The sequence below is a fragment of the Musa acuminata genome, chromosome BXJ2-5 (assembly GCF_036884655.1).
Source record: "Musa acuminata AAA Group cultivar baxijiao chromosome BXJ2-5, Cavendish_Baxijiao_AAA, whole genome shotgun sequence".
Taxonomy (NCBI): Eukaryota; Viridiplantae; Streptophyta; class Magnoliopsida; order Zingiberales; family Musaceae; genus Musa; species Musa acuminata.
The window spans coordinates 46,766,004-46,788,460 of NC_088342.1; the positions used below are offsets into that span (position 1 = coordinate 46,766,004).

The following is a 22,457-nucleotide window of genomic DNA, read 5'->3' on the forward strand; positions in this document are numbered from 1 at the left end:
TTATATATTTTAATTAAATTTATAATATTTAGATATTTATTTATAATTTTATTATTTATTTATTATTAATTATTTAATTATTTTATTTTTTTACTATCAAATCTAAAGGTCTTATTATCTTTTTTTTCTTATATAATTATTTATGAATAATTTTTTTTATCTTTTCAAATAACTTCACACACACACACACACATATATATATAAGATTATATGCGAATTTGATTTAAAATTTTAAACTTTGAAAAATATAATTTAAATTAACTCGATCAGTAATTGATGACGATAAAATTATCCTCCCATAACATCTCACTTAAATATTTCCAATTAAACGTCCATAGTTGCACTCGTCTAACTCGAATAATGGCGACGACCCTACTGCTGCATGCGTGCATTGATCGTCCCATCCTTAAGGTAATGAGTGCTATCATGTTCACTTCGTTCTGTCCACAACTTCCGCACAGTTTGACTTCTCTTATTTCTTTTGACGTAGGATGAGTGATTGACAATTGACAAGTGGGGAGTCTTTGGCATTTCTCTTCTCCTATTTTTATGTCTGTCATCAGCACAGTGGACTTCTATTTTGATTAATGAGCTTCGTTCATTAGCACTTGCAGCAAAGTCTAGCTTTAGAAGGATTACATACAAAGTTCCCTCTCAGATCATATATTTGGCCTAATGCCCAATAAATTAAGGAATTAGTTTTGAGGTTTTCTAATTAAAAAAAAGGATTATGTACTCTACAACTACATATGTTTTTAATAAGGAGTCACGATAACTATTAAAATCAAGTAGAGTTAATCTATGTGAATGATAATATGAAATCAATTATATTGGGTCCAAATTTTGATTGGTTAATAAGATAACAAGATGTTGACATAATCATTTGATATAATTTTAGTTTATTTGGTCGATATTGATTTCATTCAACGTATCATAGGTAGGGCCAATTGCAATGAAAAATAATACTTTATGAACTTGCTTGTCAATGCTTAGCTTTGGATCATTTTATCACTATAAGTGTGCTTACAACAACTCATCACATATATGTATGTTTACTGTATAAAAGAATATTTCATTGATATTAGTATAATCTAAATAAATAAAGTCAAAAGCTAATTTTTTTTTATATAGAGAAAAATATTTTTTTTTTCTTTTTATAAAGATAAGTGAAGATTACAAGATTCAATTAAAAAATTTATATCGTTTTATTATTTTCTTTGATTAACAAAAAAATTAAATAATAGATATATCATTGGGAATCGAGTCAAAGGATAAGCTAAAAGTCGTAATGGTAATAATTGCTACGTAATCTTATTATTATGTAACCATAGAACGGCGAGTTGACGAAAGGTGGCGAGGCGATAAAGGGAAACGGTGGGCGCTATAAATGACGAAGTGGAGGAAGAAGAGGCGGGCAAGTTTTGGTTACCGCTTACCGCTTTCTGCGCTTCGCTCTTCCAGCGCTCGTTTGGTCGCTGGGAAGACAACAAGAGCAACGTAAGATCGCCATGGCGACATCGAGCGTGTGTCCGGCGCCGATGACGGCGACGTCGAACGGGTCGTGGGACGGGGATAACCCGCTGCACCACTCGCTGCCGCTCATCATCCTCCAGATCTGCCTCGTCCTCGTCGTCACCCGCTCCCTCGCCTTCCTCCTCCGGCCGCTTCGCCAGCCCCGCGTCGTCGCCGAGATCATCGTAAGCCCCGTCGATCCCTCTCTCTGTCTTTGCTCGTTCCGCTCCTCCCGCTTGGCTGAGGGAACTTCTCCCCCAGTTGCGGTGCCGAGTTTCCTGATTCCAAACCCTAATCCTTCCAGTAACGGAGTCGATTCCGTGGGAAACGAACCTCCAGTCCAAGAGCATGTGGTGTTGGGAGTGGGATTTGGGACCGGAAACAGGGGCGGGGCATTTCGTAGGAAGCTTCAGATCGAATTCCACCGATTTGACATAGAAAGAAAGAATTGCAACCAATACATTCGCACTCCATACAAGTTCGTTTTTTAGATCTTTAGGAGAAGAGATAAGGTTCGTCCTCTTGATCTGTTCCCATTCGCCTTACCATTTACTTAGACTTTTAATTTGGTTGCCCCAATCGCAATTTGACTTGCGAGGACACGATTTCGATTTGGATAGTTACAGAGCAGAACAAACGAGACCAGTTGATGGTAATATATGGTGACAAGCGTAGATAGATCAACCAAATTCAAACACATCGTGTGAATGGTAGGAAAAAACACGTCTTTTATATCTGTCCCCATTTATCCAGTTCTATATGGTTCATAGTGACGGTAGAACTACGGATGCATGACGGTCACGGCCGCCGCCACTTTGGAATGTGGTTGATTTCCACCACAGTGTTAGCGCTCTGTTCGTGTGATGGTACTAACTCTTGAATCGTGTTGCAGGGGGGGATACTTCTTGGGCCATCAGCGCTTGGCCGCAGCAAGAGGTTCACGGACAATGTGTTCCCCAAGCAGGGCATGACGGTGCTCGACACGCTGGCCAACATCGGCCTCCTTTTCTTCCTCTTCCTGGTCGGCCTCGAGCTCGACCTTCGATCCATCCGTCGCACCGGCAAAGGGGCCCTGGCTATCGCCATCGCTGGCATCACCCTCCCCTTCGTCCTCGGCATCGGCACCTCCGTTGTCCTCCGACACACCATCGTCGAGGGTGCCCGCCAAGGCCCCTTCCTCGTCTTCATGGGCGTCGCTCTCTCCATCACTGCCTTCCCCGTCCTCGCCCGCATCCTCGCTGAGCTTAGGCTCCTCACCACCGACCTCGGCCGCATGGCCATGTCCGCCGCTGCCGTCAACGACGTGGTCGCCTGGATCCTCCTTGCCCTCGCCATCGCCCTCTCCGGTTCCGGCTCGCCGCTCATATCCCTCTGGGTCCTTCTCACCGGCATCGGCTTCGTCGCCTGCGTGGCCATCTTCCTTCGCCCTGTACTCGCCTGGATGGCCCGGCGCTCGCTGGAGGGCGAGCCCGTGAAGGAGTCCTACGTTTGCGCTACACTCGCCATTGTGCTCGCCGCCGGCTTCGTCACCGACGCCATCGGCATCCACGCCCTATTCGGCGCCTTCATGGTGGGTGTCGTCGTGCCGAAGGACGGGCCCTTCGCGGCGGTGATCATCGAGAAAGTGGAGGACCTTGTTTCCGGCCTCTTTCTCCCGCTCTACTTCGTCTCCAGCGGTCTCAAGACCAACGTCGCCACGATCCGCGGCGCCCGCTCCTGGGGCCTCCTCGTCCTCGTCATCACCAACGCCTGCCTCGGAAAGATTGCCGGCACGGTCGTCGCGTCCCTCATCGTCAAGATCCCCATTCGCGAGGCCTTCACTCTTGGCTTCCTCATGAACACCAAGGGACTCGTCGAGCTCATCGTCCTCAACATCGGGAAGGACCGCAAGGTTTGGTTCACAGTGCACCGTCTCTTTTCGCTGCCTTCGTCCCTCGCTATTTATCTTAACCACCTATCTTTGACACATATATCATACCGACAGGTACTCAACGACGAGACGTTCGCCATCATGGTGCTGATGGCACTGTTCACCACCTTCATCACCACCCCCATCGTCATGGGAATCTACAAACCGGCCCGGAGGGCGGCACCCTACAAGCACCGGACGGTCGAGAGGTCCCACGTGGACAGCGAGCTCCGCGTCCTGGCCTGCTTCCACGGCGTCCGCAACATCCCCACCATTATCAACTTGGTGGAGATCTCCCGCGGCATCCGCCATCGACCCCTCGCCGTGTATGCCCTGCACCTCATGGAGCTCTCGGAGCGCTCATCGGCTATCTCGATGGTACACAAGGCCCGCCGCAACGGCCTTCCCTTCTGGAACCGGCGGGACAATGCCGGCCACATGGTGGTGGCTTTCGAGGCGTACCAGCAGCTCAGTGCCGTCAATATCCGCCCCATGACGGCCATCTACGACCTCGACACCATCCACGAGGATATCGTCGCCAGCGCCTTGCAGAAGCGCGCCGCCCTCATTCTTCTCCCCTTCCATAAGATGCAACAGCTGGACGGCACCCTCGAGTCCGTCGGCCACCCCTACCATCTCATCAACCAGCGCGTGCTCCGCCATGCCCCTTGCTCCGTCGCCATCGTCGTCGACCGCGGTCTCGGCGGCACCGCTCAGGTCTCCTCCAGCGAGGTCTCCTACACCGTCGTGGTCCTCTTCTTCGGCGGCCCGGACGACCGCGAGGCCCTCTCTTATGGTGGGCTCATGGCGGAGCATCCGGGCATCGCACTCACCGTCCTCCGCTTCCTCCCGGCCCCTGTTGAGAACGTGGACCGAAGCGCCGAAGACGAGGCGTGCATTTCCAAGTTCCGGTCTAACTCGCAGTCGTCGGATGGGTCTCTCACGTACGAGGAGTCGGCGGCCGCGGATATGGCTGGGATCATAGCAGCTATCAAGAATCTGGGACGGCGCAATCTCTTCCTAGTGGGTCGGTCCCCGCCGGCGGTTGCCCTGGTCGAGAAGAGCGACTGCCCGGAGCTGGGCCCGGTGGGAAGCTACCTGGTCTCCGCGGAGTTCTCGACCACAGCGTCGGTGCTAATAATACAGCGTTACGATCCTAGCCGGGAAACCTCCAGGCTAGTGGAGCAGGTGGAGGCGGCGGAGGTGGCCGACATGCCTGACACACCGCTGGCTCTCGTGACCCCCGAGCGTTCTCTGCGTGCCTAATGACAGCCAAGGTAGAAGAAGGCGATGGGTTTCTGACTTAGTTCTTTCTCTGTGTTCCTTATTATATACTTAGTTGATTATCTTATCACAAGAATCGTGATCATCAAAGCAAAATAATAAGTTCATTAGATTCTTGAATCAAATTTAATATTTATTAATTTAACTTAAAAAAATAATTTATTTAGAAAAGTAAATCTCTATGTATACAAAGGATATTTTTATTCACAATCCTTTTTTTGTTGTTGTCCTTCTCTCGGAATGACCTCACGAAGCCCATTACCGGTGGGATCCGCTTTCCCTTAGAAGCAATGAGAGAGTTATCAACGAAGAGATGTAATATCTTTTTTTTTTTTAATTATTTATAATATTTATAGTTTTAAATTATTTTAATATAAGAATTATTTAATAATTTTTATATTAAATAATTTTATATTAAAAACTTATTATTAGTTAACATAAGGAATGTGTCACTTGTGTTTGTCATATTGATGACATCTATGCTTATCATTCGTCTGATGTATGCTTATCACTTTATTATCATTGTGTTAGTTAAATCGTGCCTATCGCTTTATTATCATTGTGTTAGTTAAACCTAAACAAATTAGAGAAGAAAACTTATCAAATGAAAACCTTAGCTCCAACCCATCTTGGATTAATTCTATACACTTAAGATTAAATTATTCTAAAATAAGTGTTTACGCTCATCCAACGGTAATTTTTAATTTTTAATTTTTCTTGATTACAAGTATTTTGTAGAGTTTTCCCTTTGCTAATGGTGTTAATCACATTTGAACTATAAATTTGTTAATTTAATTTTTTTTAAATTTTGACCTATCTATCTTGTTTTAACTATAATATTTTATATAGAATTCTGATTTAGGCAAAACTTATTTTTTTAGAAACTAGACTTTTATATATTTTTAATATATTACTTGAAAGATTTAGAATGTAAATATCTACTTAAATATTTGTTTCATTTAATGATTTGGATTCTACAAACTAAAGATAATAGTTTTTAATATCTCTATATTAAATTGTTTGTAACTCTCTATAGGTAATTTTTAATTTATAGATTCAACCGGAACAAATTTATTTTCAAATTTTCCTATTTTTGTTTCTATATTTTCAAATTGATCATCCGTAAATATCTATATTTTAGTTATAATTCTGCCTTCAATTGAACCTTATGTGCCTGTTTTAAATCTTGTATATCTTGTTATTAGTTTTTCTTATATCTGAGTTATATAAAAGTTTATGTTTGTCTCTTTATATTTGCACATGTATACTTTTGTTGCACACAATACCATTTTATACTTCGAAGTTTATCGGATAATATGGACTTTTGTCGAAAATGAGAAAGGGAGTTAATGTGTAGAACTTGTAATGCTCTTATCGGCCCTTCATCTAGATGTAGGTGGATGAAGCTACCAAACGTGATAGGCTAATATTAATGGTCATCCAAAAATGGATGAATCATGTTATACTATTATCTTGTTTCACCATCTATGTTCTTTTGATATGTTATCCAAAGTACTTATTTATGTGTTCTTATATGTGTTTTGGAAATGAACCAAATAAACGAAATATCAAATATGACACTTGAGCTTATGTTTTATACTTATTTCTTGATATGTTGCTAAATGTTATTTACTTCATTGATATGCTTTTAAATTCTCTTTCCTTTATTTAAGAGTAAAATACTCTTTACTCTATTAATGTACTCCTAAATATTTTTTACTTCATTAATATACTCTTAAATATTCTTTATTTCATTCATATGCTCCTAAATATTCTTTACTCTATTGATATGATCTTAAATGCTCTTTACTAAATGAGTGAAAGAAAATATCAAATATGACTACTCTTGAGCTAATGACTTGTATTTTGATATTGAGGAGTTAATATGTTGCTCTTTGGTCCCTTGTTAAGTATACTTCTAACGAAATGATATCTACGATTCTTATATCTAATGAAATGATAATTATGATTCTTGTATCTAATAAAATGACATTTATAATTTTTGTATCTAATGCAATGACATCTATGATTCTTATATCCATACGTTGAATCTTAATATAAGCTATTATCTTTTCGTCATAGATAAAATGATAATTATGATTCATATGAGCTATTATCTTTTCGTTATAGATATGTTAGTCACTTGCTAAGCTATGTAGCTCACATTGTTATTATATAAAATTTTCAGATTAACTTGTCACTCACTATAATGTTAGGATTGGGCTGAGACAGTGGATGGTAGAAGATTTTGAACAAGTCTTTGATGATTTAACATGATGTTGTTGTATAAAGTATCCTTTTCTTGTAATGAAATATTGTTAACAAATCTGAATTAATATATCTCGTAAAGGTTAAAAGACCTCCGAAATTTTAGAATATTAAATTAAAGTTTTATGATAATAGAGCTTTATATCTATGTATTTTATGATAATAGAGCTTTATATCTATGTATTTTATGATAATAGAGCTTTAAAGCTCCAAGTATATACTGATGTGGCTAATAGAGCTATGATAATTAAAAGAGATATTAAGAAGATTCAAGATATTAGAAGCAAAATCAGAATTTGATAACAAGAGGGTTAAGATATCTAGATTTAGTAAAAAGTCACAACAAAATACTAAATCATGTATAAAATATGAATTAAATTATGAAACAAGTTAATATTTTTAGATAATTGAAGCATGTGTTGCTCGTGAAAAGTTAGATAATAAAGTAAAAGATTACTCTTTGATCAAGAAGAAAGAGTAACCGTCTCCTACATTATTAGCTCATATGTTATTATCGAACAATATTATAAGGCTTATAAGTCAATAGTCGAAAGTATTATTTATATTTTTAATAAAAATATAAAAGTTTTGTTTGATTTTGTTCTAATCTATCTTATTTCACTTCTGAACATAAACTTCTTACTTATATGATTCTCCTATAGATACCAATTAATCTCATAAACTTAAACTTTTAAATTATAAATAAAAATCTAACATATATAATCAGACTTTTTTAATTACTAAAGATACGAGACTATCCTCTCAAGATATTTGTCTTCGTCTCACACACAGACCCCACTTATTGGTATTTGTCCATAATGTTACAACTCATCTTAACCTAGAATTTTAAAATATAACTATTTTTTTTTTAAGGAGTTACGATAACTATTAAAATTAAATAGAGAGTGAATCTACGTGAATGATAATGTGGGATTGTATTATGTCAAAACTTTGATTGGTTAACAAGCTAACAAGATGTCTGATGCGGTCATTTGATACAATTTTGACTTGTTCTGTCAATATTGACTTCATTCACAAAAAAACACGTATCTTAGGTAGGACCAGTTTTAAGTAAAAACAGCCTAGCTTCCGATTATGGTATGTGCTTACCAGAACTCATAACATATATGTATCTTTACTATATAAAAGAATATTTCATTGACATTAGTTTAATCTAAATAAAAAAATCAATCTAAAATTATATATATATATATATATATATATATATATATATATATATATATATTGATGAGGATAGTAATTATGATAAGACTCGGCTGACGTCAGCTGACGCCTCACGCCTCGATCGACGCGACTGCACTCAGTCAATCGAACTGGAACATCGACCGAGACGCATTAACGCCTACTCAGGCGCGGTTCTTCACGCCATGCCAGCGCCCATGTCAGACGCTATCAGCCTGCGTCCTGTAGGTGGGCACATCAAACAGCAGAAGGCTTCCCTATAAATACCCTCTCGTTCATCAGAGAAGGGAGGGAGAGACAAAACATACAAAAACATTTCTTCATCTGAAACCCCCTCCACATCTGCTAACTTGATCGTCGGAGGGGCCGGGCCGAGTGCCTCGGCCCGACCTTTGTGCAGGTGCGAAGCCGAAGGTCCCCTTCGGACGCGCAGGCGAGGAGTTCCTGCCCGGAGGAGACGGTTACACCGTCTCGATCGGACACCGCTCCCGATCGCCTCAGCGGGCTCGAGGAACGCCCCAGGGAGGTCCCCGTCGTCCGGACCCGAACCGAGCCGCGTCGATCCCGAGGCCACGACTCAAAGTTGTTTCCCACAACATATATAATTAAGATTTTTTAAAGATAAATGACGATTGTAAGATTCAATTAAAAACTTTATATTCTTTATTTTTTTGATTCATTATAAAAAATAAATATATAATTAAAAGTATTATGGAAAATAATCATTGATGTTCTAATCGATCCAACGGGTTGAATGCTAAATTCCTAAAATGTTAGGATTTCTGATCCGTTCAAAGTCCAAATAAATAACCTGAGATGAATATGGATATGAGATTAAAAAATAATTCACAGGTTATTTTTATAAAATATTTTATTTTATAAAATATTCTATAAATAGGTACCTTCTAACCGCTTAACTGACTATATTCGCCGGACTTTGAGTCGTAATGGTAATTGCCACGTAATCTTATTATAAGTAACATTAGGGACTCGAGCGGAAGAAACGTGTCCGAGGCCACAGGGGAGCCGTGAGCATTATAAATTGAGAGAGGGAGAGAAGGCGCCAAGATTGTTGTTACCGCTTACCCCGTTTTCCGTTACGCTCTTCGTGCGCTCGTTTTGTCGCTAGGAAGACGACGGGAACAGAGAATCTCGGGAACGTAAGATCGCCATGGCGACGACGAGCGTGTGCCCGGCGCCGATGACGGCTACGTCGAACGGGTCGTGGGATGGGGATAACCCGCTGCACCACTCGCTGCCGCTCATCATCCTCCAGATCTGCCTCGTCCTTGTCGTCACCCGCTCCCTCGCATTCCTCCTCCGGCCGCTTCGCCAGCCCCGCGTCATCGCCGAGATCATCGTAAGCCCCGTCGATCCCCCACTCCTCTCTTTCTCGTTTAACATGCAGATTTGATTTGTCTTTACTCGTTCTACTCCTCCCGTCCTCCCCTACTCCCCCGGTTGCGGTGCTGGGTTTCCTGATTCCAAACCCTAAATCCAGTATCGGAGTAGATTCCGTGGGGAACGAACCTCCAGTCCACGAGCATGTGGGGTTGGGAATGGGATTTTGAACTGGAAACAGGGGTGGGGCATTTCGTAGGAAGCTTCATCTCGAATTCCACCGATTTGAGATAGAAAGAAAGAATTGCAACCAATACATTCGCACTCCGTAAAAGCTCGTTTTTTTCATCCTCAGGAGCAGAGAGAAGGTTCGTGCTCTTGATCATCCTCCAGATCATGGAATCGGAGTTTGGTCTTACCATTGACTTAGACGTCTAATTTGGTTGACCCATTCGTTGACTTTGACATTCGAGGACACGATTTCGATTTGGATATTTAGAGAGCAGAACAAAAAAGACCAGTAGATAGTAAGACATAGTGAGCAGCGTAGATACATCAACCAAATTCAAATACATAGTACGAATGGTAGGAAAAAAACACGTCTTTTATATCTGTACCCATTTTTCCTGTTCTATATGGTTCATAGTGACGGTAGAACTACGGATGCATGATGATGGCGGCCGCCACTTTGGATTGTGAATGATTTCCACCACAGCACTGGCGCTCTGTTCGTGTGATGGTACTAACTCTTGGATCGTGTTGCAGGGGGGCATACTTCTGGGGCCATCAGCGCTTGGCCGCAGCAAGAGGTTCATGGACAATGTGTTCCCCAAGCAGGGCATGACGGTGCTCGACACTCTGGCCAACATCGGCCTCCTTTTCTTCCTCTTCCTGGTCGGCCTCGAGCTCGACCTTCGATCCATCCGTCGCACCGGCAAAGGGGCCCTGGCTATCGCCATCGCAGGCATCACCCTCCCCTTCGTCCTCGGCATCGGCACCTCCGTCGTCCTCCGACACACCATCGTCGAGGGCGCCCACCAGGGCCCCTTCCTCGTCTTCATGGGCGTCGCTCTCTCCATCACTGCCTTCCCCGTCCTCGCCCGCATCCTCGCTGAGCTTAAGCTCCTCACCACCGACGTCGGCCGCATGGCCATGTCCGCCGCTGCCGTCAATGACGTGGTCGCCTGGATCCTCCTTGCCCTCGCCATCGCCCTCTCCGGTTCCGGCTCGCCGCTCATATCCCTCTGGGTCCTTCTCGCCGGCATCGGCTTCGTCGCCTGCGTCGCCATCTTCCTTCGCCCCGTACTTGCCTGGATGGCCCGCCGCTCGCAGGAGGGTGAACCCGTTAAGGAGTCGTACGTTTGCGCTACGCTCGCTATTGTGCTTGCCGCCGGCTTCGCCACCGACGCCATCGGTATCCACGCCCTGTTCGGCGCCTTCATGGTGGGTGTCGTCGTGCCGAAGGACGGGCCCTTCGCGGGGGTGATCATCGAGAAAGTGGAGGACCTTGTTTCCGGCCTCTTTCTCCCGCTCTACTTCGTCTCCAGCGGTCTCAAGACCAACGTCGCCACGATCCGCGGCGCCCGCTCCTGGGGCCTCCTCGTCCTCGTCATCACCAACGCCTGCCTTGGAAAGATTGCCGGCACAGTCATCGCGTCCCTCATCGCCAAGATCCCCATTCGCGAGGCCCTCACTCTTGGCTTCCTCATGAACACCAAGGGACTCGTCGAGCTCATCGTCCTCAACATCGGGAAGGACCGCAAGGTTTGGTTCACAGTATACCGTCTCTTTTCGCTTCCTTCGTCCCTCGCTATGCATCTTAGCCACCTCATCTTTGACACATATATCATACCGCCAGGTACTCAACGACGAGACGTTCGCCATCATGGTGCTGATGGCACTGTTCACCACCTTCATCACCACCCCCATCGTCATGGGAATCTACAAACCGGCCCGCAGGGCGGCACCCTACAACCACCGGACGGTCGAGAGTTCCGACATGGGCAGCGAGCTCCGCGTCCTGGCCTGCTTCCACGGCGTCCGCAACATCCCCACCATGATCAACTTGGTGGAGATCTCCCGCGGCATCCACCATCGACGCCTCACCCTGTACGCCATGCACCTCATGGAGCTCTCGGAGCGCTCATCCGCCATGTCGATGGTACACAAGGCACGCCGCAACGGCCTCCCCTTCTGGAACAGGCGAGACAATACCGACCACATGGTGGTCGCTTTCGAGGCGTACCGGCAGCTCAGTGCCGTCGCTATCCGCCCCATGACGGCAATCTCCGACCTGGACACCATCCACGAGGACATCGTCGCAAGTGCCTTGCAGAAGCGCACCGCCCTCATTCTTCTCCCCTTCCATAAGATGCAGCAGCTGGACGGCACCCTCGAGTCCGTCGGCCACGCCTATCATCTCATCAACCAGCGCGTGCTCCGCCACGCCCCTTGCTCCGTAGCCATCCTCGTCGACCGCGGTCTCGGTGGCGCCGCTCAGGTGTCCTCCAGCGAGGTCTCCTACACCGTCGTGGTCCTCTTCTTCGGCGGCCCCGACGACCGCGAGGCCCTCTCTTATGGTGCGCTCATGGCGGAGCATCCGGGCATCGCACTCACCGTCCTCCGCTTCCTCCCGGCCCCTGTTGAGAACCTGGATCAAAGCGTCGAAGACGAGGCGTGTATTTTCAAATTCACGTCTAACTCGCAGCCGTCGGATGGCTCCCTCGCGTACGAGGAGTCGGCGGCCGCAGACATGGCTGGAATCATCGCAGCCATCAAGAATCTGGGACGGCACAATCTCTTCCTAGTGGGTCGGTCCCCGCCGGCGGTTGCCCTGGTCGAGAAGAGCGACTGCCCGGAGCTGGGCCCGGTGGGAAGCTACCTGGCCTCCGCGGAGTTCTCGACCGCATCGTCGGTGTTAATAATACAGCGTTACGATCCAAGAGGGGAAACGTCCAGGCTAGTGGAAGAGTGTTAAAGAAGTAAAAATATATTTTGAAAGATTATAAATTAATATTTTTAATTTTTTAAATAAGATTAGATATAGTTATATATATTAGAAACTTTTGTATTTCAGGTGACATATATACGTGTAGTAGATCAATCCGAACATCAAGTATTTAAGTTTATAGGATTAAGGTTTAAGAATAGTTTAAGATTGAAAAGTTCAATAAAATTTATATTTTTTACCTTTTTTTTCTTTCATTCAGTTCGATCTTAGACTTTTTATATAATTTGATTTTGGGTTAATAGTATTTTATTATTACTGTTTAAGAAAGAGTTGTACTTGCATTTGATCTTTTTTTTCATCACACGATATCAAAGCCACAAGGGTAATCGAGGACGTGTGCTATCAAATTAACAAACAAACTATTATATATAATAGATTTAATTTATTTAATTAGATCTATTTATGTTTCAATAATTATGTGTGAATTTATATGATTTAATTAGTTTTAAATTTAAGATTATGAATTTAAATTTTTTAATTCATAAATTTGATTTGCCATTAGGTCGATCTAGTCTATATGGCTATGTATCACCTAACCTATATAACAAGGTACAACTCAATTGATATGGTCAATCATAACCTTGCTCATGTGGTCATTTACAATCTAGTCCATATGGCTAGGTAAGAATAAGCCTATGACTCAACTCCTGTAGTAAGGTATGATCCTTGCGACCCAATTCATATGGTCAAACACAACCCTAGCTCATGTATCGAGGTATGACCTAATCCGTGAGCCAAGCATGATCTAGTTCAATGATAAAGCTAAGCCTAACTTATGTGTGAAGCTTAGCTCAATCTACGAAGTTAGGCTCGTCCAACTATATGATTGGTGTTAGACATATTGTCACTCTTTTATCCAGCTGGTTGTATCTCAGTCCAATGTATTACTTATTACAAGCATGTGTGACGCATGTGATCTCTCCAAGACTCAAGGTGAACATTATTTAATATAATTTAATTTTTTTCTTTCTTTATTAGTTTAAACTTGTTAATTGACTAAATGAATAGCTTTAATTAGTTCAAGCCAGTTTAAGGTGATTCCAGACAAACTTGACTAGTTAAAACCTGCTTGACATAATCAAAATCAATCAAATCTAATTAGACTAGTTTAATGTGATTCCAGATCGATTGTATAAGGATTTGAGATTGGTTCTGTTATATCTTAATTGAATTAAAATTGGTTCAACTCAATTGGACAATTCCGATTAAGGTTCTGGTTGATTAAGGACTATTAAGATATTGAAGTCTAATGTCCTTATGATTTATTTTAATTAAAGATATTATTTAAAAATATTATTTATTATTTATTTTTTTAAAATTTATGATATTGATATGATTATTATCACGTAGTATATGTGACTATGTTAGTGGTTCACATTGGAAGTGTAGCCTATGAAAGGAGCTATGAGCCTATTATAGTGCGAAGCTACCAACATATATAGTATAGCATATTATACATTAAGCATGGCTCCTCATAACATTTTATTATACTATTTTTTTGATGTATACGTGAATGAATGGATGAATATAAATAAATGATCATGGTTGTTTATGTATCCATACCGAGGGTAGATGATAATTCCCTTTGGAGATTAACAAATAGTTTCTCCATCGGGAGGAATATGTCCCTACTGGCAATTGAGGGATGTCACTTTATCCACCATTGGAAGTATGATATGGGTTTTCATCGTCCACAATTGGAAGGAATCTATCCCGTGAAGTATGCCTCTCAATCTACTATTGAGAGAGTACACCATCGAGTGTAATATACGTCTTTGTTATATGACTATTATATATGCATTATATGTGACTGATGCATGATTTTATTTATTTTATAAAAATTATCATTATTTTTTTTATGTATAAATTTTATAATGAATTGATATATTATTATTTTATATTAAATTATTGATATTTATATTTACTTCACCAATATTGAAGATTATTTTTATGATTTTTAAAAAATTCCTATCAACATTTATAGTTACTAATATATTTTTATCTTATATTTATTTTTAGAGTAATTTACTATTTTATAATAGTTCTAAGGCTTGAGTGAAAGAGACTTATCTTACCGAGAAGATGTGATTTTTTTAGTTAATAAAATATTTCTTATTGTAAAAAGAAGGATTGATTCAAGAATTAAAAAAATATCTTAAGTAAATTATAAATAATAAAATAATATATATTTTTAATATATCCAAGATGTGATAACGTCAACGTTGGTAGCTAGTGGATGAAATAAGGGATTGTGAAATAAAAATCGATAATAAAAGAATTATAAATAATAAAATATTTTTTTTATTATTTTTAAGATATCATCGATAATAAGTGATTTTATCAATAGTAAGTGAATGCTTTGATGAATGGGCAACATTATAAATGGCTTGGCGCAATATTATAAATCAGATATTAGCTAAAAGTCCAATTTACATTATTATTTTAAAACTACTATAATTTTAAAATTAAGGATATTAGATATTTTGCATTTTTATATACTTCATAAACATAAATAAATTAATTCAATAATAACGATTAATCAAAGTTCCTATGTCAAATGTAATTCTTGGAGAATCTCAAGGACTGTATATGCTTACATTAAAATTTATAATTTTACAAATATTATGTTGAAACTTGGGTGAATTACCGAGAAAAGTTCTCTTTTTGAGTTATTATGATAAGTGAATTCCTAATAACTTTTTTTTAACATTTAGAATAGTTTTGATTTGATAATCGATCATCTCTTTTTTTTTTCTTTTCTTATATATTGATTCATAAATAAGATGAATCGATTCAATTAGAATATGTTTATACTATTTTTATGATATTTTTAATAATATCAAGAAAAGCATTGTAACCTAATACAAAAGTATTATAACACGTTATTTGTATACAGTATTATAGTATTTTTTTAGTATTACTGAAAATACTATAATATAGTATAAAATTATTATAATTAGATTAATTAATCGGTCTGTAGGAAAAAGAAAAAAAAATAGATGATTAGTTGAAACTGAAATATATAATTGTCTTTTATTCGGAGCTGTCACCAACAATAAGCGTTAGGCGTCCAATCATCGTCCATCAAGATGGTTGCCAGCTTTGAGATTCGCTGAGGGACCGATGGACGGTGCTGATGCGAGTCAGTTATAAAACTCGCCGAAAGCGAGGAATTAGTGCTGTCTATTTATGTGTTCTCTTTGACCACCAATCATCATCTTCTCAGTTACATCGCAGTAGCGTAGTTGGACTCGAAAGCGTGATCGCAATCTCACGAGATCGATACGATCCATCCATTCCTTTGCCTTGCCCTCTTTCTCCTTCTCCCGTTGCCACTCCACGCGTTAGATTTCGAGCGGCAAGGGAGGAGTCGCCTTCCGTCGCCCGTCCCCTCCTCGATCGCGCCCCCTCCGCCGCCAGGAGGGCAGGAAACCGACGTACCACCGACCGATCGCGAACCCTAGCCAGGTCCGGATCGAGAATCTGCCCTCCATTTCCCCGATTCGCCGCTCCTCTCCCCGCTTGCGTCATTCTCCCCTTGCCCCAAGCCCCGGTTCCTCGCCCGGGGCTGATCTCCCCGCAGCCGAGATCGGGGGCTGAAGGGCCCGGGGGACCGCGGACCGCAATCCAGGGGGCAGCACGATTTGCTTGAGAGGAAAGGGAGGAAGAGTGGGAGAGAGCTCAATTTGCCGATCATCGAGGTTCTTGACGCCGTCTTTCACTTCTTTTCGATTCTGGTCCTCCTATGTGCACGCGTGTCACTCAGATTGGTTTCTGTTTCAGTGGTGACGCAGAGGCTGCCCTTTTGTTCTCATTCTCCTCAATGGCGCCGATTCTTTTCGTCGTCGTTGCATTTCCATGTACGGTTGGAGCCATGGCGCTGGCGGTGCTTCATATATACAGGCACCTCTTGAATTACACCGAGCCTACTTATCAGCGCTACATTGTCCGCATCATCTTCATGGTTCCGGTATGCTGTTTGTTCCATTGGTTCCCATTATCATCGCAGTTGTTGTTGCCGATACTTAGTGGCTAGATCAGTTGTGTTCTTTCGTCCTGTTGCTCTTTTAGATGTTGAGATGCTAAAAATTTCATGTGAGAAGTATGCAATCTGACCTCTTAGTCTTGCAAGTCCAGCTGCATTAAATTTATCCTTTTAGCTTAGAAATCGTATGGACTAGTGTGGACTTTCTGAAACTTGTAATGGTGTACCCAAGGATAGTTAATGCAACCAATTCTCTTACCATTTAAAATCAGAAGATTTGTTGGGAGGAGACAGAGCATGGGAAGATTTATCTACTTTGGACTTGGAAGTTTATTTCAATCCTTTTTTGCTCTGGTATAATTTCACTTTTCTTTCCTTTACCTTATACGGCAATGAAACGACCAAGTCAATGTATGTTTTTATGGATGGAGGTCCACGAGTTGTCGATTTAAATTCCTTGTAGTTTTAGAAGAAATATTTACTTTTACACTTTCCCTCTTGATATGGTTTCTTCACTTTAGATTCATACTTCTCCTAGTTTCTTTCTTCCCTATGAATATATCAGTATATTCGTTTTCTGTACCCGTATATTGAACCATAATTTTAATATTCCATGGGATGCCTTGAGCCAGCAATGTTCCCATGTGCACAACAGCATGCGACATAGTATATCGATGTACCTTCGGCACAGGGCAGAATCCTGTGGTGAGATTGTGCCACAATGTACAGCATGGCAAAAACTCACTGAAATGCGCCAAAACTCTTAAACAATGCTGTGAAATGATGGCAATTGAGGGATCATATATTGGACAGGTTACTGACATTCTGGGACGGAAGACAAAACTTGTACGATTGGTGTCTAGTTAGTAAAAATGGTCGAACTATTAATGGCTATAGTCGAAGTCTATGCTATGCTAATCAATTGTCTTTGGAGAATATGCAATATGGTGCCACAAGGAATAAACCATTTTAGATGCAAACATTCCTGGACGTCATTGTTTAGTTCACAAATGTCCTGATAAAAACTGGGACAACAATTACGGTGTCTGTTGAGGAGATGAAAGGAATGCTGGCACACACCTGAGGATGAGAAGTGAATATGTTCCAGTGTCACATAAGCAATAATGCTAAGCCCATATTAATTCTTGACATCTTGGTTGTAAAGAAATTCAGAATATTGTCCTTTTGCTTTATTTTCAGACTACTTTAGAATTCCACATCTACTAGATAATTCTGGTTTCAATTCTTGTAGTAGGTGGACAGAGTTTTATGGTGTCTAGCTAGAATGCATATCTGAACTTCTCATGTAATTCTGCAAATTTCTTATGTTTCCAAGTATTGGGACCACTTTAAGAACCAATCCCTTGCTTCCAAAGATGCCTTGTCTTTTATGTTAGTTGTATTATGACTTGCTGAACTATAATTGTTTTTATCTTTTTGGCCTTCATACCTACCTTGTTTATATTGTCATGTTCAATGAATTGAAGGTGTCTGAACTCATATCTCTACACATCAACAAAAATAATCTTGGAGATCAATGTAGTTCAACTAAATTGATTGAATAACTTTCCTCAAGAATAAGAAGAGAAAAAGCAGAGAGGGAAATGGAATAGGTAATATTTGATGATGTTTCAGTTGTTCTGTTTGCTGACATATGATTTTTTATGTATGCTTTTTATGCTATTAACTAACTAATTGCATAATTCCTTGGCTCACCATCTTATACTTATTTTTTCAGGTCTATGCGATGATGTCATTCTTGTCCCTCATCCGTAGTGATCATTCAATATACTTTAATTCTATTCGGGAAATGTGAGTATATTTGTCATTAATGTCATGTAATGCATGTAGTATTTAAATGATTTGACATTGCACCACGTTGCGGTGATTATATTTCTTTCAGTTGGTATGTTCAGGTCCAAGTCTTTTCCCTGAAAGCATTATTACAGACAGGACTCACATGACCTTTAGTCTTCTCACGAGTTTGTGCAGATATCATTCTAACAATATTTAACTGTTTCAGCTATGAAGCTTGGGTCATTTATAACTTCCTTTCACTCTGCTTGGCGTGGGTGGGAGGCCCAGGTGCAGTAGTTTTGAGTTTAAGCGGTCGATCTTTGAAGCCATCATGGTACCTAATGACGTGTTGTTTTCCTGCTATTCCTCTTGATGGGTCCGTTCTCTGAGAATCCCATTTCCTGTAATTATGGTTTTTAAAAGTTTATGCAACTTATCAAGTGATACTATCATAAGATTTGCTCATTTTTGTGAAACATTGTAGAACTTGTTGAAACACTTGTGACTAATGTATTCAGTTCAATCATTTATGAAATTATTCATCCTTGAACATACTTTTCCAACAGACGATTTATTAGAAGGTGCAAGCAAGGTGGTTTGCAGTTTGTGATCTTGAAGCCTCTTCTAGTTGTCATTACCTTCATACTCTATGCAAAAGGGAAATATAAAGATGGAAATTTCAGCGTGGACCAAGCCTATCTTTACATCACAATTATCTACACCGTATCATATTCTATGGCATTGTATGCTCTTGCTTTATTCTATGTGGCATGTAAGGATTTGCTCCGGCCCTTCAACCCAGTTCCAAAGTTCATTATAATCAAGTCTGTTGTTTTCCTCACATACTGGCAGGTACTTTTTTTACCTTGGTATTTAGTTATTTCTCCTTGTTTGATTGCTTTGAAATTATCTAAATGAATGGTTTGGATATCTGCGCTGGCCTTTCCTTTAGCACAGCCAACAGAGAACTGCCAGGCTGGATCTTGGGCTACTTGTGAATGATTTGGTTCTTAACAAAGGTCTTCATTGCATGCAGGGTGTCTTGGTTTTTCTTGCGGCCAAGTCAAGGTTCATTAGAAATGCAGAAGAAGCTGCTGATTTTCAAAACTTTGTGTTATGTGTCGAGATGCTTGCGGCAGCTGTTGGCCACTTTTATGCATTTCCGTATAAGGAATATGCAGGTGCCAATGTCGGTGCTTCTGGTGGTCTGAGGGGAAGCCTTTTTCATGCTTTGAAGTTCAACGACTTCTATCATGACACAGTTCATCAGGTAACCTCGTTCGGAAAGTAATACTTTGTTATATATTGAATCTATTCTGCATATATTAGACTTTCCTTTTCTGATATCTGGTTATCTTGACACAGTTCGCCCCTACTTATCATGACTATGTACTGTATAATAACAACGAGAGTGATGAGGGAGCAACAAAGTACCGATCACGGACCTTTGTGCCTACCGGGCAGGAGATGGATACTGTGAGAAAGAACAAACATGCGTATGCAGGGAAGTTAGATGATATACAGTTGTCTAGTGTCTCTACATCAGGTTCAAGCAGCCCTGTGATATCAAACACACTGCAAGCCCAAGCAGACCTGGAAGCAATCAAATCTTCATTGCTCAAAGAAAGTGCTACTGCTTCTGCACAACCATATGATCTTTCAGTGTTAGCTGATACCGATTTGTCAAACTACCCTGCGGAGGTTCCTGCAGTTGATGACTCCGACAAACCATAATGTTAATTGATTTTAGTAGTTAGCGGAAGCGAAGCTAGGAGGTCTTGAACTGCACTCCACTGGCTGTACTTTGCTGCTGTGTTTGCAAAACTGGGAAGCCTACAATTTCCCGTTGCTTCAGTGAAAGGTAATACTATACCTTCAATGATTTTGCTTCTCGCTTGAATGCTAGTCAGGATTGAGAGCATGTTTGTACATTTTCTGTTAGTGTCATTTAATGGAATACCTGCAATGATTTATTTGTTGGTTGAATGCTGGTGAGGATTGTGAATGCTGACATGTGTGTACGTTTTCTACTATTGTCACTTGTTGTCAAGACTAAATGATGGTGCCTGTCGATCGAGTTACCCCATTCTTGCTGCTTCATGTGACTGTTTTCCTAGCATTACTAATAGCCAAGATCGAAATAGCGTGTATATTTCTTGCCAAGAGAGCATTTACTCGAACATACATGTGATCTAACACCACAAGTTGTAACACCTAATGTCTGGTGTGGAACAGTAATAAACATTTTTGGATTACTAGTTTAGATTTAATAAATTAGCTATCGTGTATATGTTTGTATCTTTTATTTTTAATATAATACTTGTATATGTTCGTGTCTTTTATTTTTATTCATATTTTGCATAACATATAAAAGGGTTGCAGTAGGCTTAATAATCCTAATTTAGTTGGCTTTTGTGGTCATTTCAGACTTGTAAACACAAGTTATGTGCAGTCATCACGTAGAGGTAAAACTGTTCAGAAATAAGTCATCGAAATAATTATTTTGAGGATTTTTTAACTATACAGAGTGGTACGGAATATCAGTTAGTATAACACCTAGGAGCTACCCAGGTGGCACATGGTTAGATGGGCATTTGAAGTAGTGTCTAGGGCTGGATTACTACATTGTTCTATGGTAGTGTCATGTAGGCATTTGTGGGGACTTTCGACTATAGTGAATCACCTTAGACTATTTCTCATTGTAATCGTTCATACCTTTCAAAGTCTATGTTTATAATTTGCATTACCTATCAAGTGTTTGCTGAAATTGCTACTTATGGATTATAAGTTGAACGCTTTTTTTAACCCGTCTTTTTTGCATATCACAAGAGGTTTCGGGAAGGTTGACCCTTTTGGGATGGACACGCAAGAGTGTCACACAACATAGGGATAGCTGCTTAAGTCCATGACAAATTATATGAGAGTGGAATAGGCACACTTAAAAAATACTTGGTATACAAATGTGAGGGACCTAGCGAGGCAGCGTTAAGGGCAGCTAGCACGCGTAACCGTTTGTGAGAAACGGGTGTTGAGATGTGGGGAAAGAAGTTGATTAGAAGAGCAGGCATCGGAAATTGACATTTAAAGGAATAGCCAACCCATTGCGCGAGAGGCACCACGAGGACAAGCGAGCTGGGAAGAACACAATGCACAAAAGTTAGAATGGCTGAATTCGAGCTACGACTTGACATGGTAACCAAACTTGATGGTGCTTAAGGTAAGTGAGGTGTTTGGCAAAGGATGAGATCATGCAAGGTGGGGTGATTTGGTCAGCGATCGAAAGAGTTATGCAAAGCTCATAGAGGTGAGGAGAATTGCTAATTCAAAAAATTCGGTACTTATGCAAGGGCTTGTATGTACACAATGGACTGTCTATAGCCATCCCAATGCAATTAAAACTTTGATGCTATGGAACATTAAAACTTTTCCTTCAACATGAGAATGATACATCCATAGAAAGCTGAAGTGTACAGCAAGTTCAACATATTACTAAGTCTTGAGGAGCATAGTAGGGGTTGTATTGACGAAGAGTCGCAATCTAGTAAGTATGTTTATAGGGATAGAATAGTGCATAGTTTGTTTAGCAAGGCTGAGTAGTTTAAGGGGATGGTGGTCTCCAAAACTTTTGGAGGGAAGGATGCGAAAAGTTACTCCAATAAGAGAGATATCCAAGAGGGATAAGTCTCAATTCGTCGGATGGAGAATCATATATAATAAACTGTACATGTTTAGGAAGGGTACCTCAAGATAATAACTCTATAAAACTCAACGGACCGAGTGAACAACGATGAGTCATCACATGATCTCACATAAGGTAATGTGTTAGGGAACACATTGCAAGATTAAGTGGGGGAATGACCCAAGACAACACCAAACGAAGCCACTTAGAATCGATATGAAGATCAGACTCAACGGAGTGTTGACTGGTGGAATAGTGGGTGTGAGGGTCACACTCAACTCAATGCAAATCGAGTAGAGATCAAGGGCATGAAGTTTATGTAACAAAGATCAGAATGCAATAGGGATTCATTAGGAAGCGATATAGTGCAGTGGATCATGGTGGAACAATTCAAGGCAATGCGACACATACGAAAAAATTCTTGCGAGGGACTAGATTATATAGAGGTATGATCGGGATCTACTAAGTG

The 22,457-nt window shown here is 40.9% G+C and overlaps 3 protein-coding genes across 4 annotated transcripts; all 3 read left to right on the forward strand.

The window, feature by feature from the left end:
- The first annotated feature begins 1,409 nt into the window (after positions 1-1,409).
- Positions 1,410-4,897, forward strand: LOC135613085 (cation/H(+) antiporter 19-like). Of its 2 annotated transcripts, XM_065110066.1 has the most exons (4): positions 1,559-1,697; positions 1,817-2,024; positions 2,405-3,403; positions 3,497-4,892. In XM_065110066.1, exons 3-4 carry the CDS (start codon positions 2,480-2,482, stop codon positions 4,685-4,687), a joined length of 2,115 nt encoding a protein of 704 aa, XP_064966138.1. In that variant the 5' UTR covers positions 1,559-1,697; positions 1,817-2,024; positions 2,405-2,479; the 3' UTR covers positions 4,688-4,892. The 2 variants fall into 2 exon arrangements, with proteins under 2 accessions (XP_064966137.1, XP_064966138.1); XM_065110065.1 differs by lacking the exon at positions 1,817-2,024 and having other exon boundaries at positions 1,410-1,697; positions 3,497-4,897.
- A 4,442-nt stretch (positions 4,898-9,339) lies between these two features.
- On the forward strand, positions 9,340-12,494 carry LOC135611624 (cation/H(+) antiporter 19-like). The gene is made up of 3 exons (XM_065107259.1): positions 9,340-9,536; positions 10,283-11,281; positions 11,376-12,494. The coding sequence occupies exons 1-3, from the start codon at positions 9,348-9,350 to the stop codon at positions 12,492-12,494; spliced, it is 2,307 nt and encodes a 768-aa protein (XP_064963331.1). The 5' UTR covers positions 9,340-9,347.
- Positions 12,495-15,738: 3,244 nt separating this feature from the next.
- Positions 15,739-20,295, forward strand: LOC103986260 (uncharacterized). Its single transcript, XM_009404212.3, has 7 exons — positions 15,739-16,228; positions 16,311-16,497; positions 18,251-18,324; positions 18,536-18,685; positions 18,876-19,161; positions 19,346-19,579; positions 19,675-20,295. The coding sequence occupies exons 2-7, from the start codon at positions 16,351-16,353 to the stop codon at positions 20,041-20,043; spliced, it is 1,260 nt and encodes a 419-aa protein (XP_009402487.1). The 5' UTR covers positions 15,739-16,228; positions 16,311-16,350; the 3' UTR covers positions 20,044-20,295.
- The last annotated feature ends 2,162 nt before the right edge of the window (positions 20,296-22,457 follow it).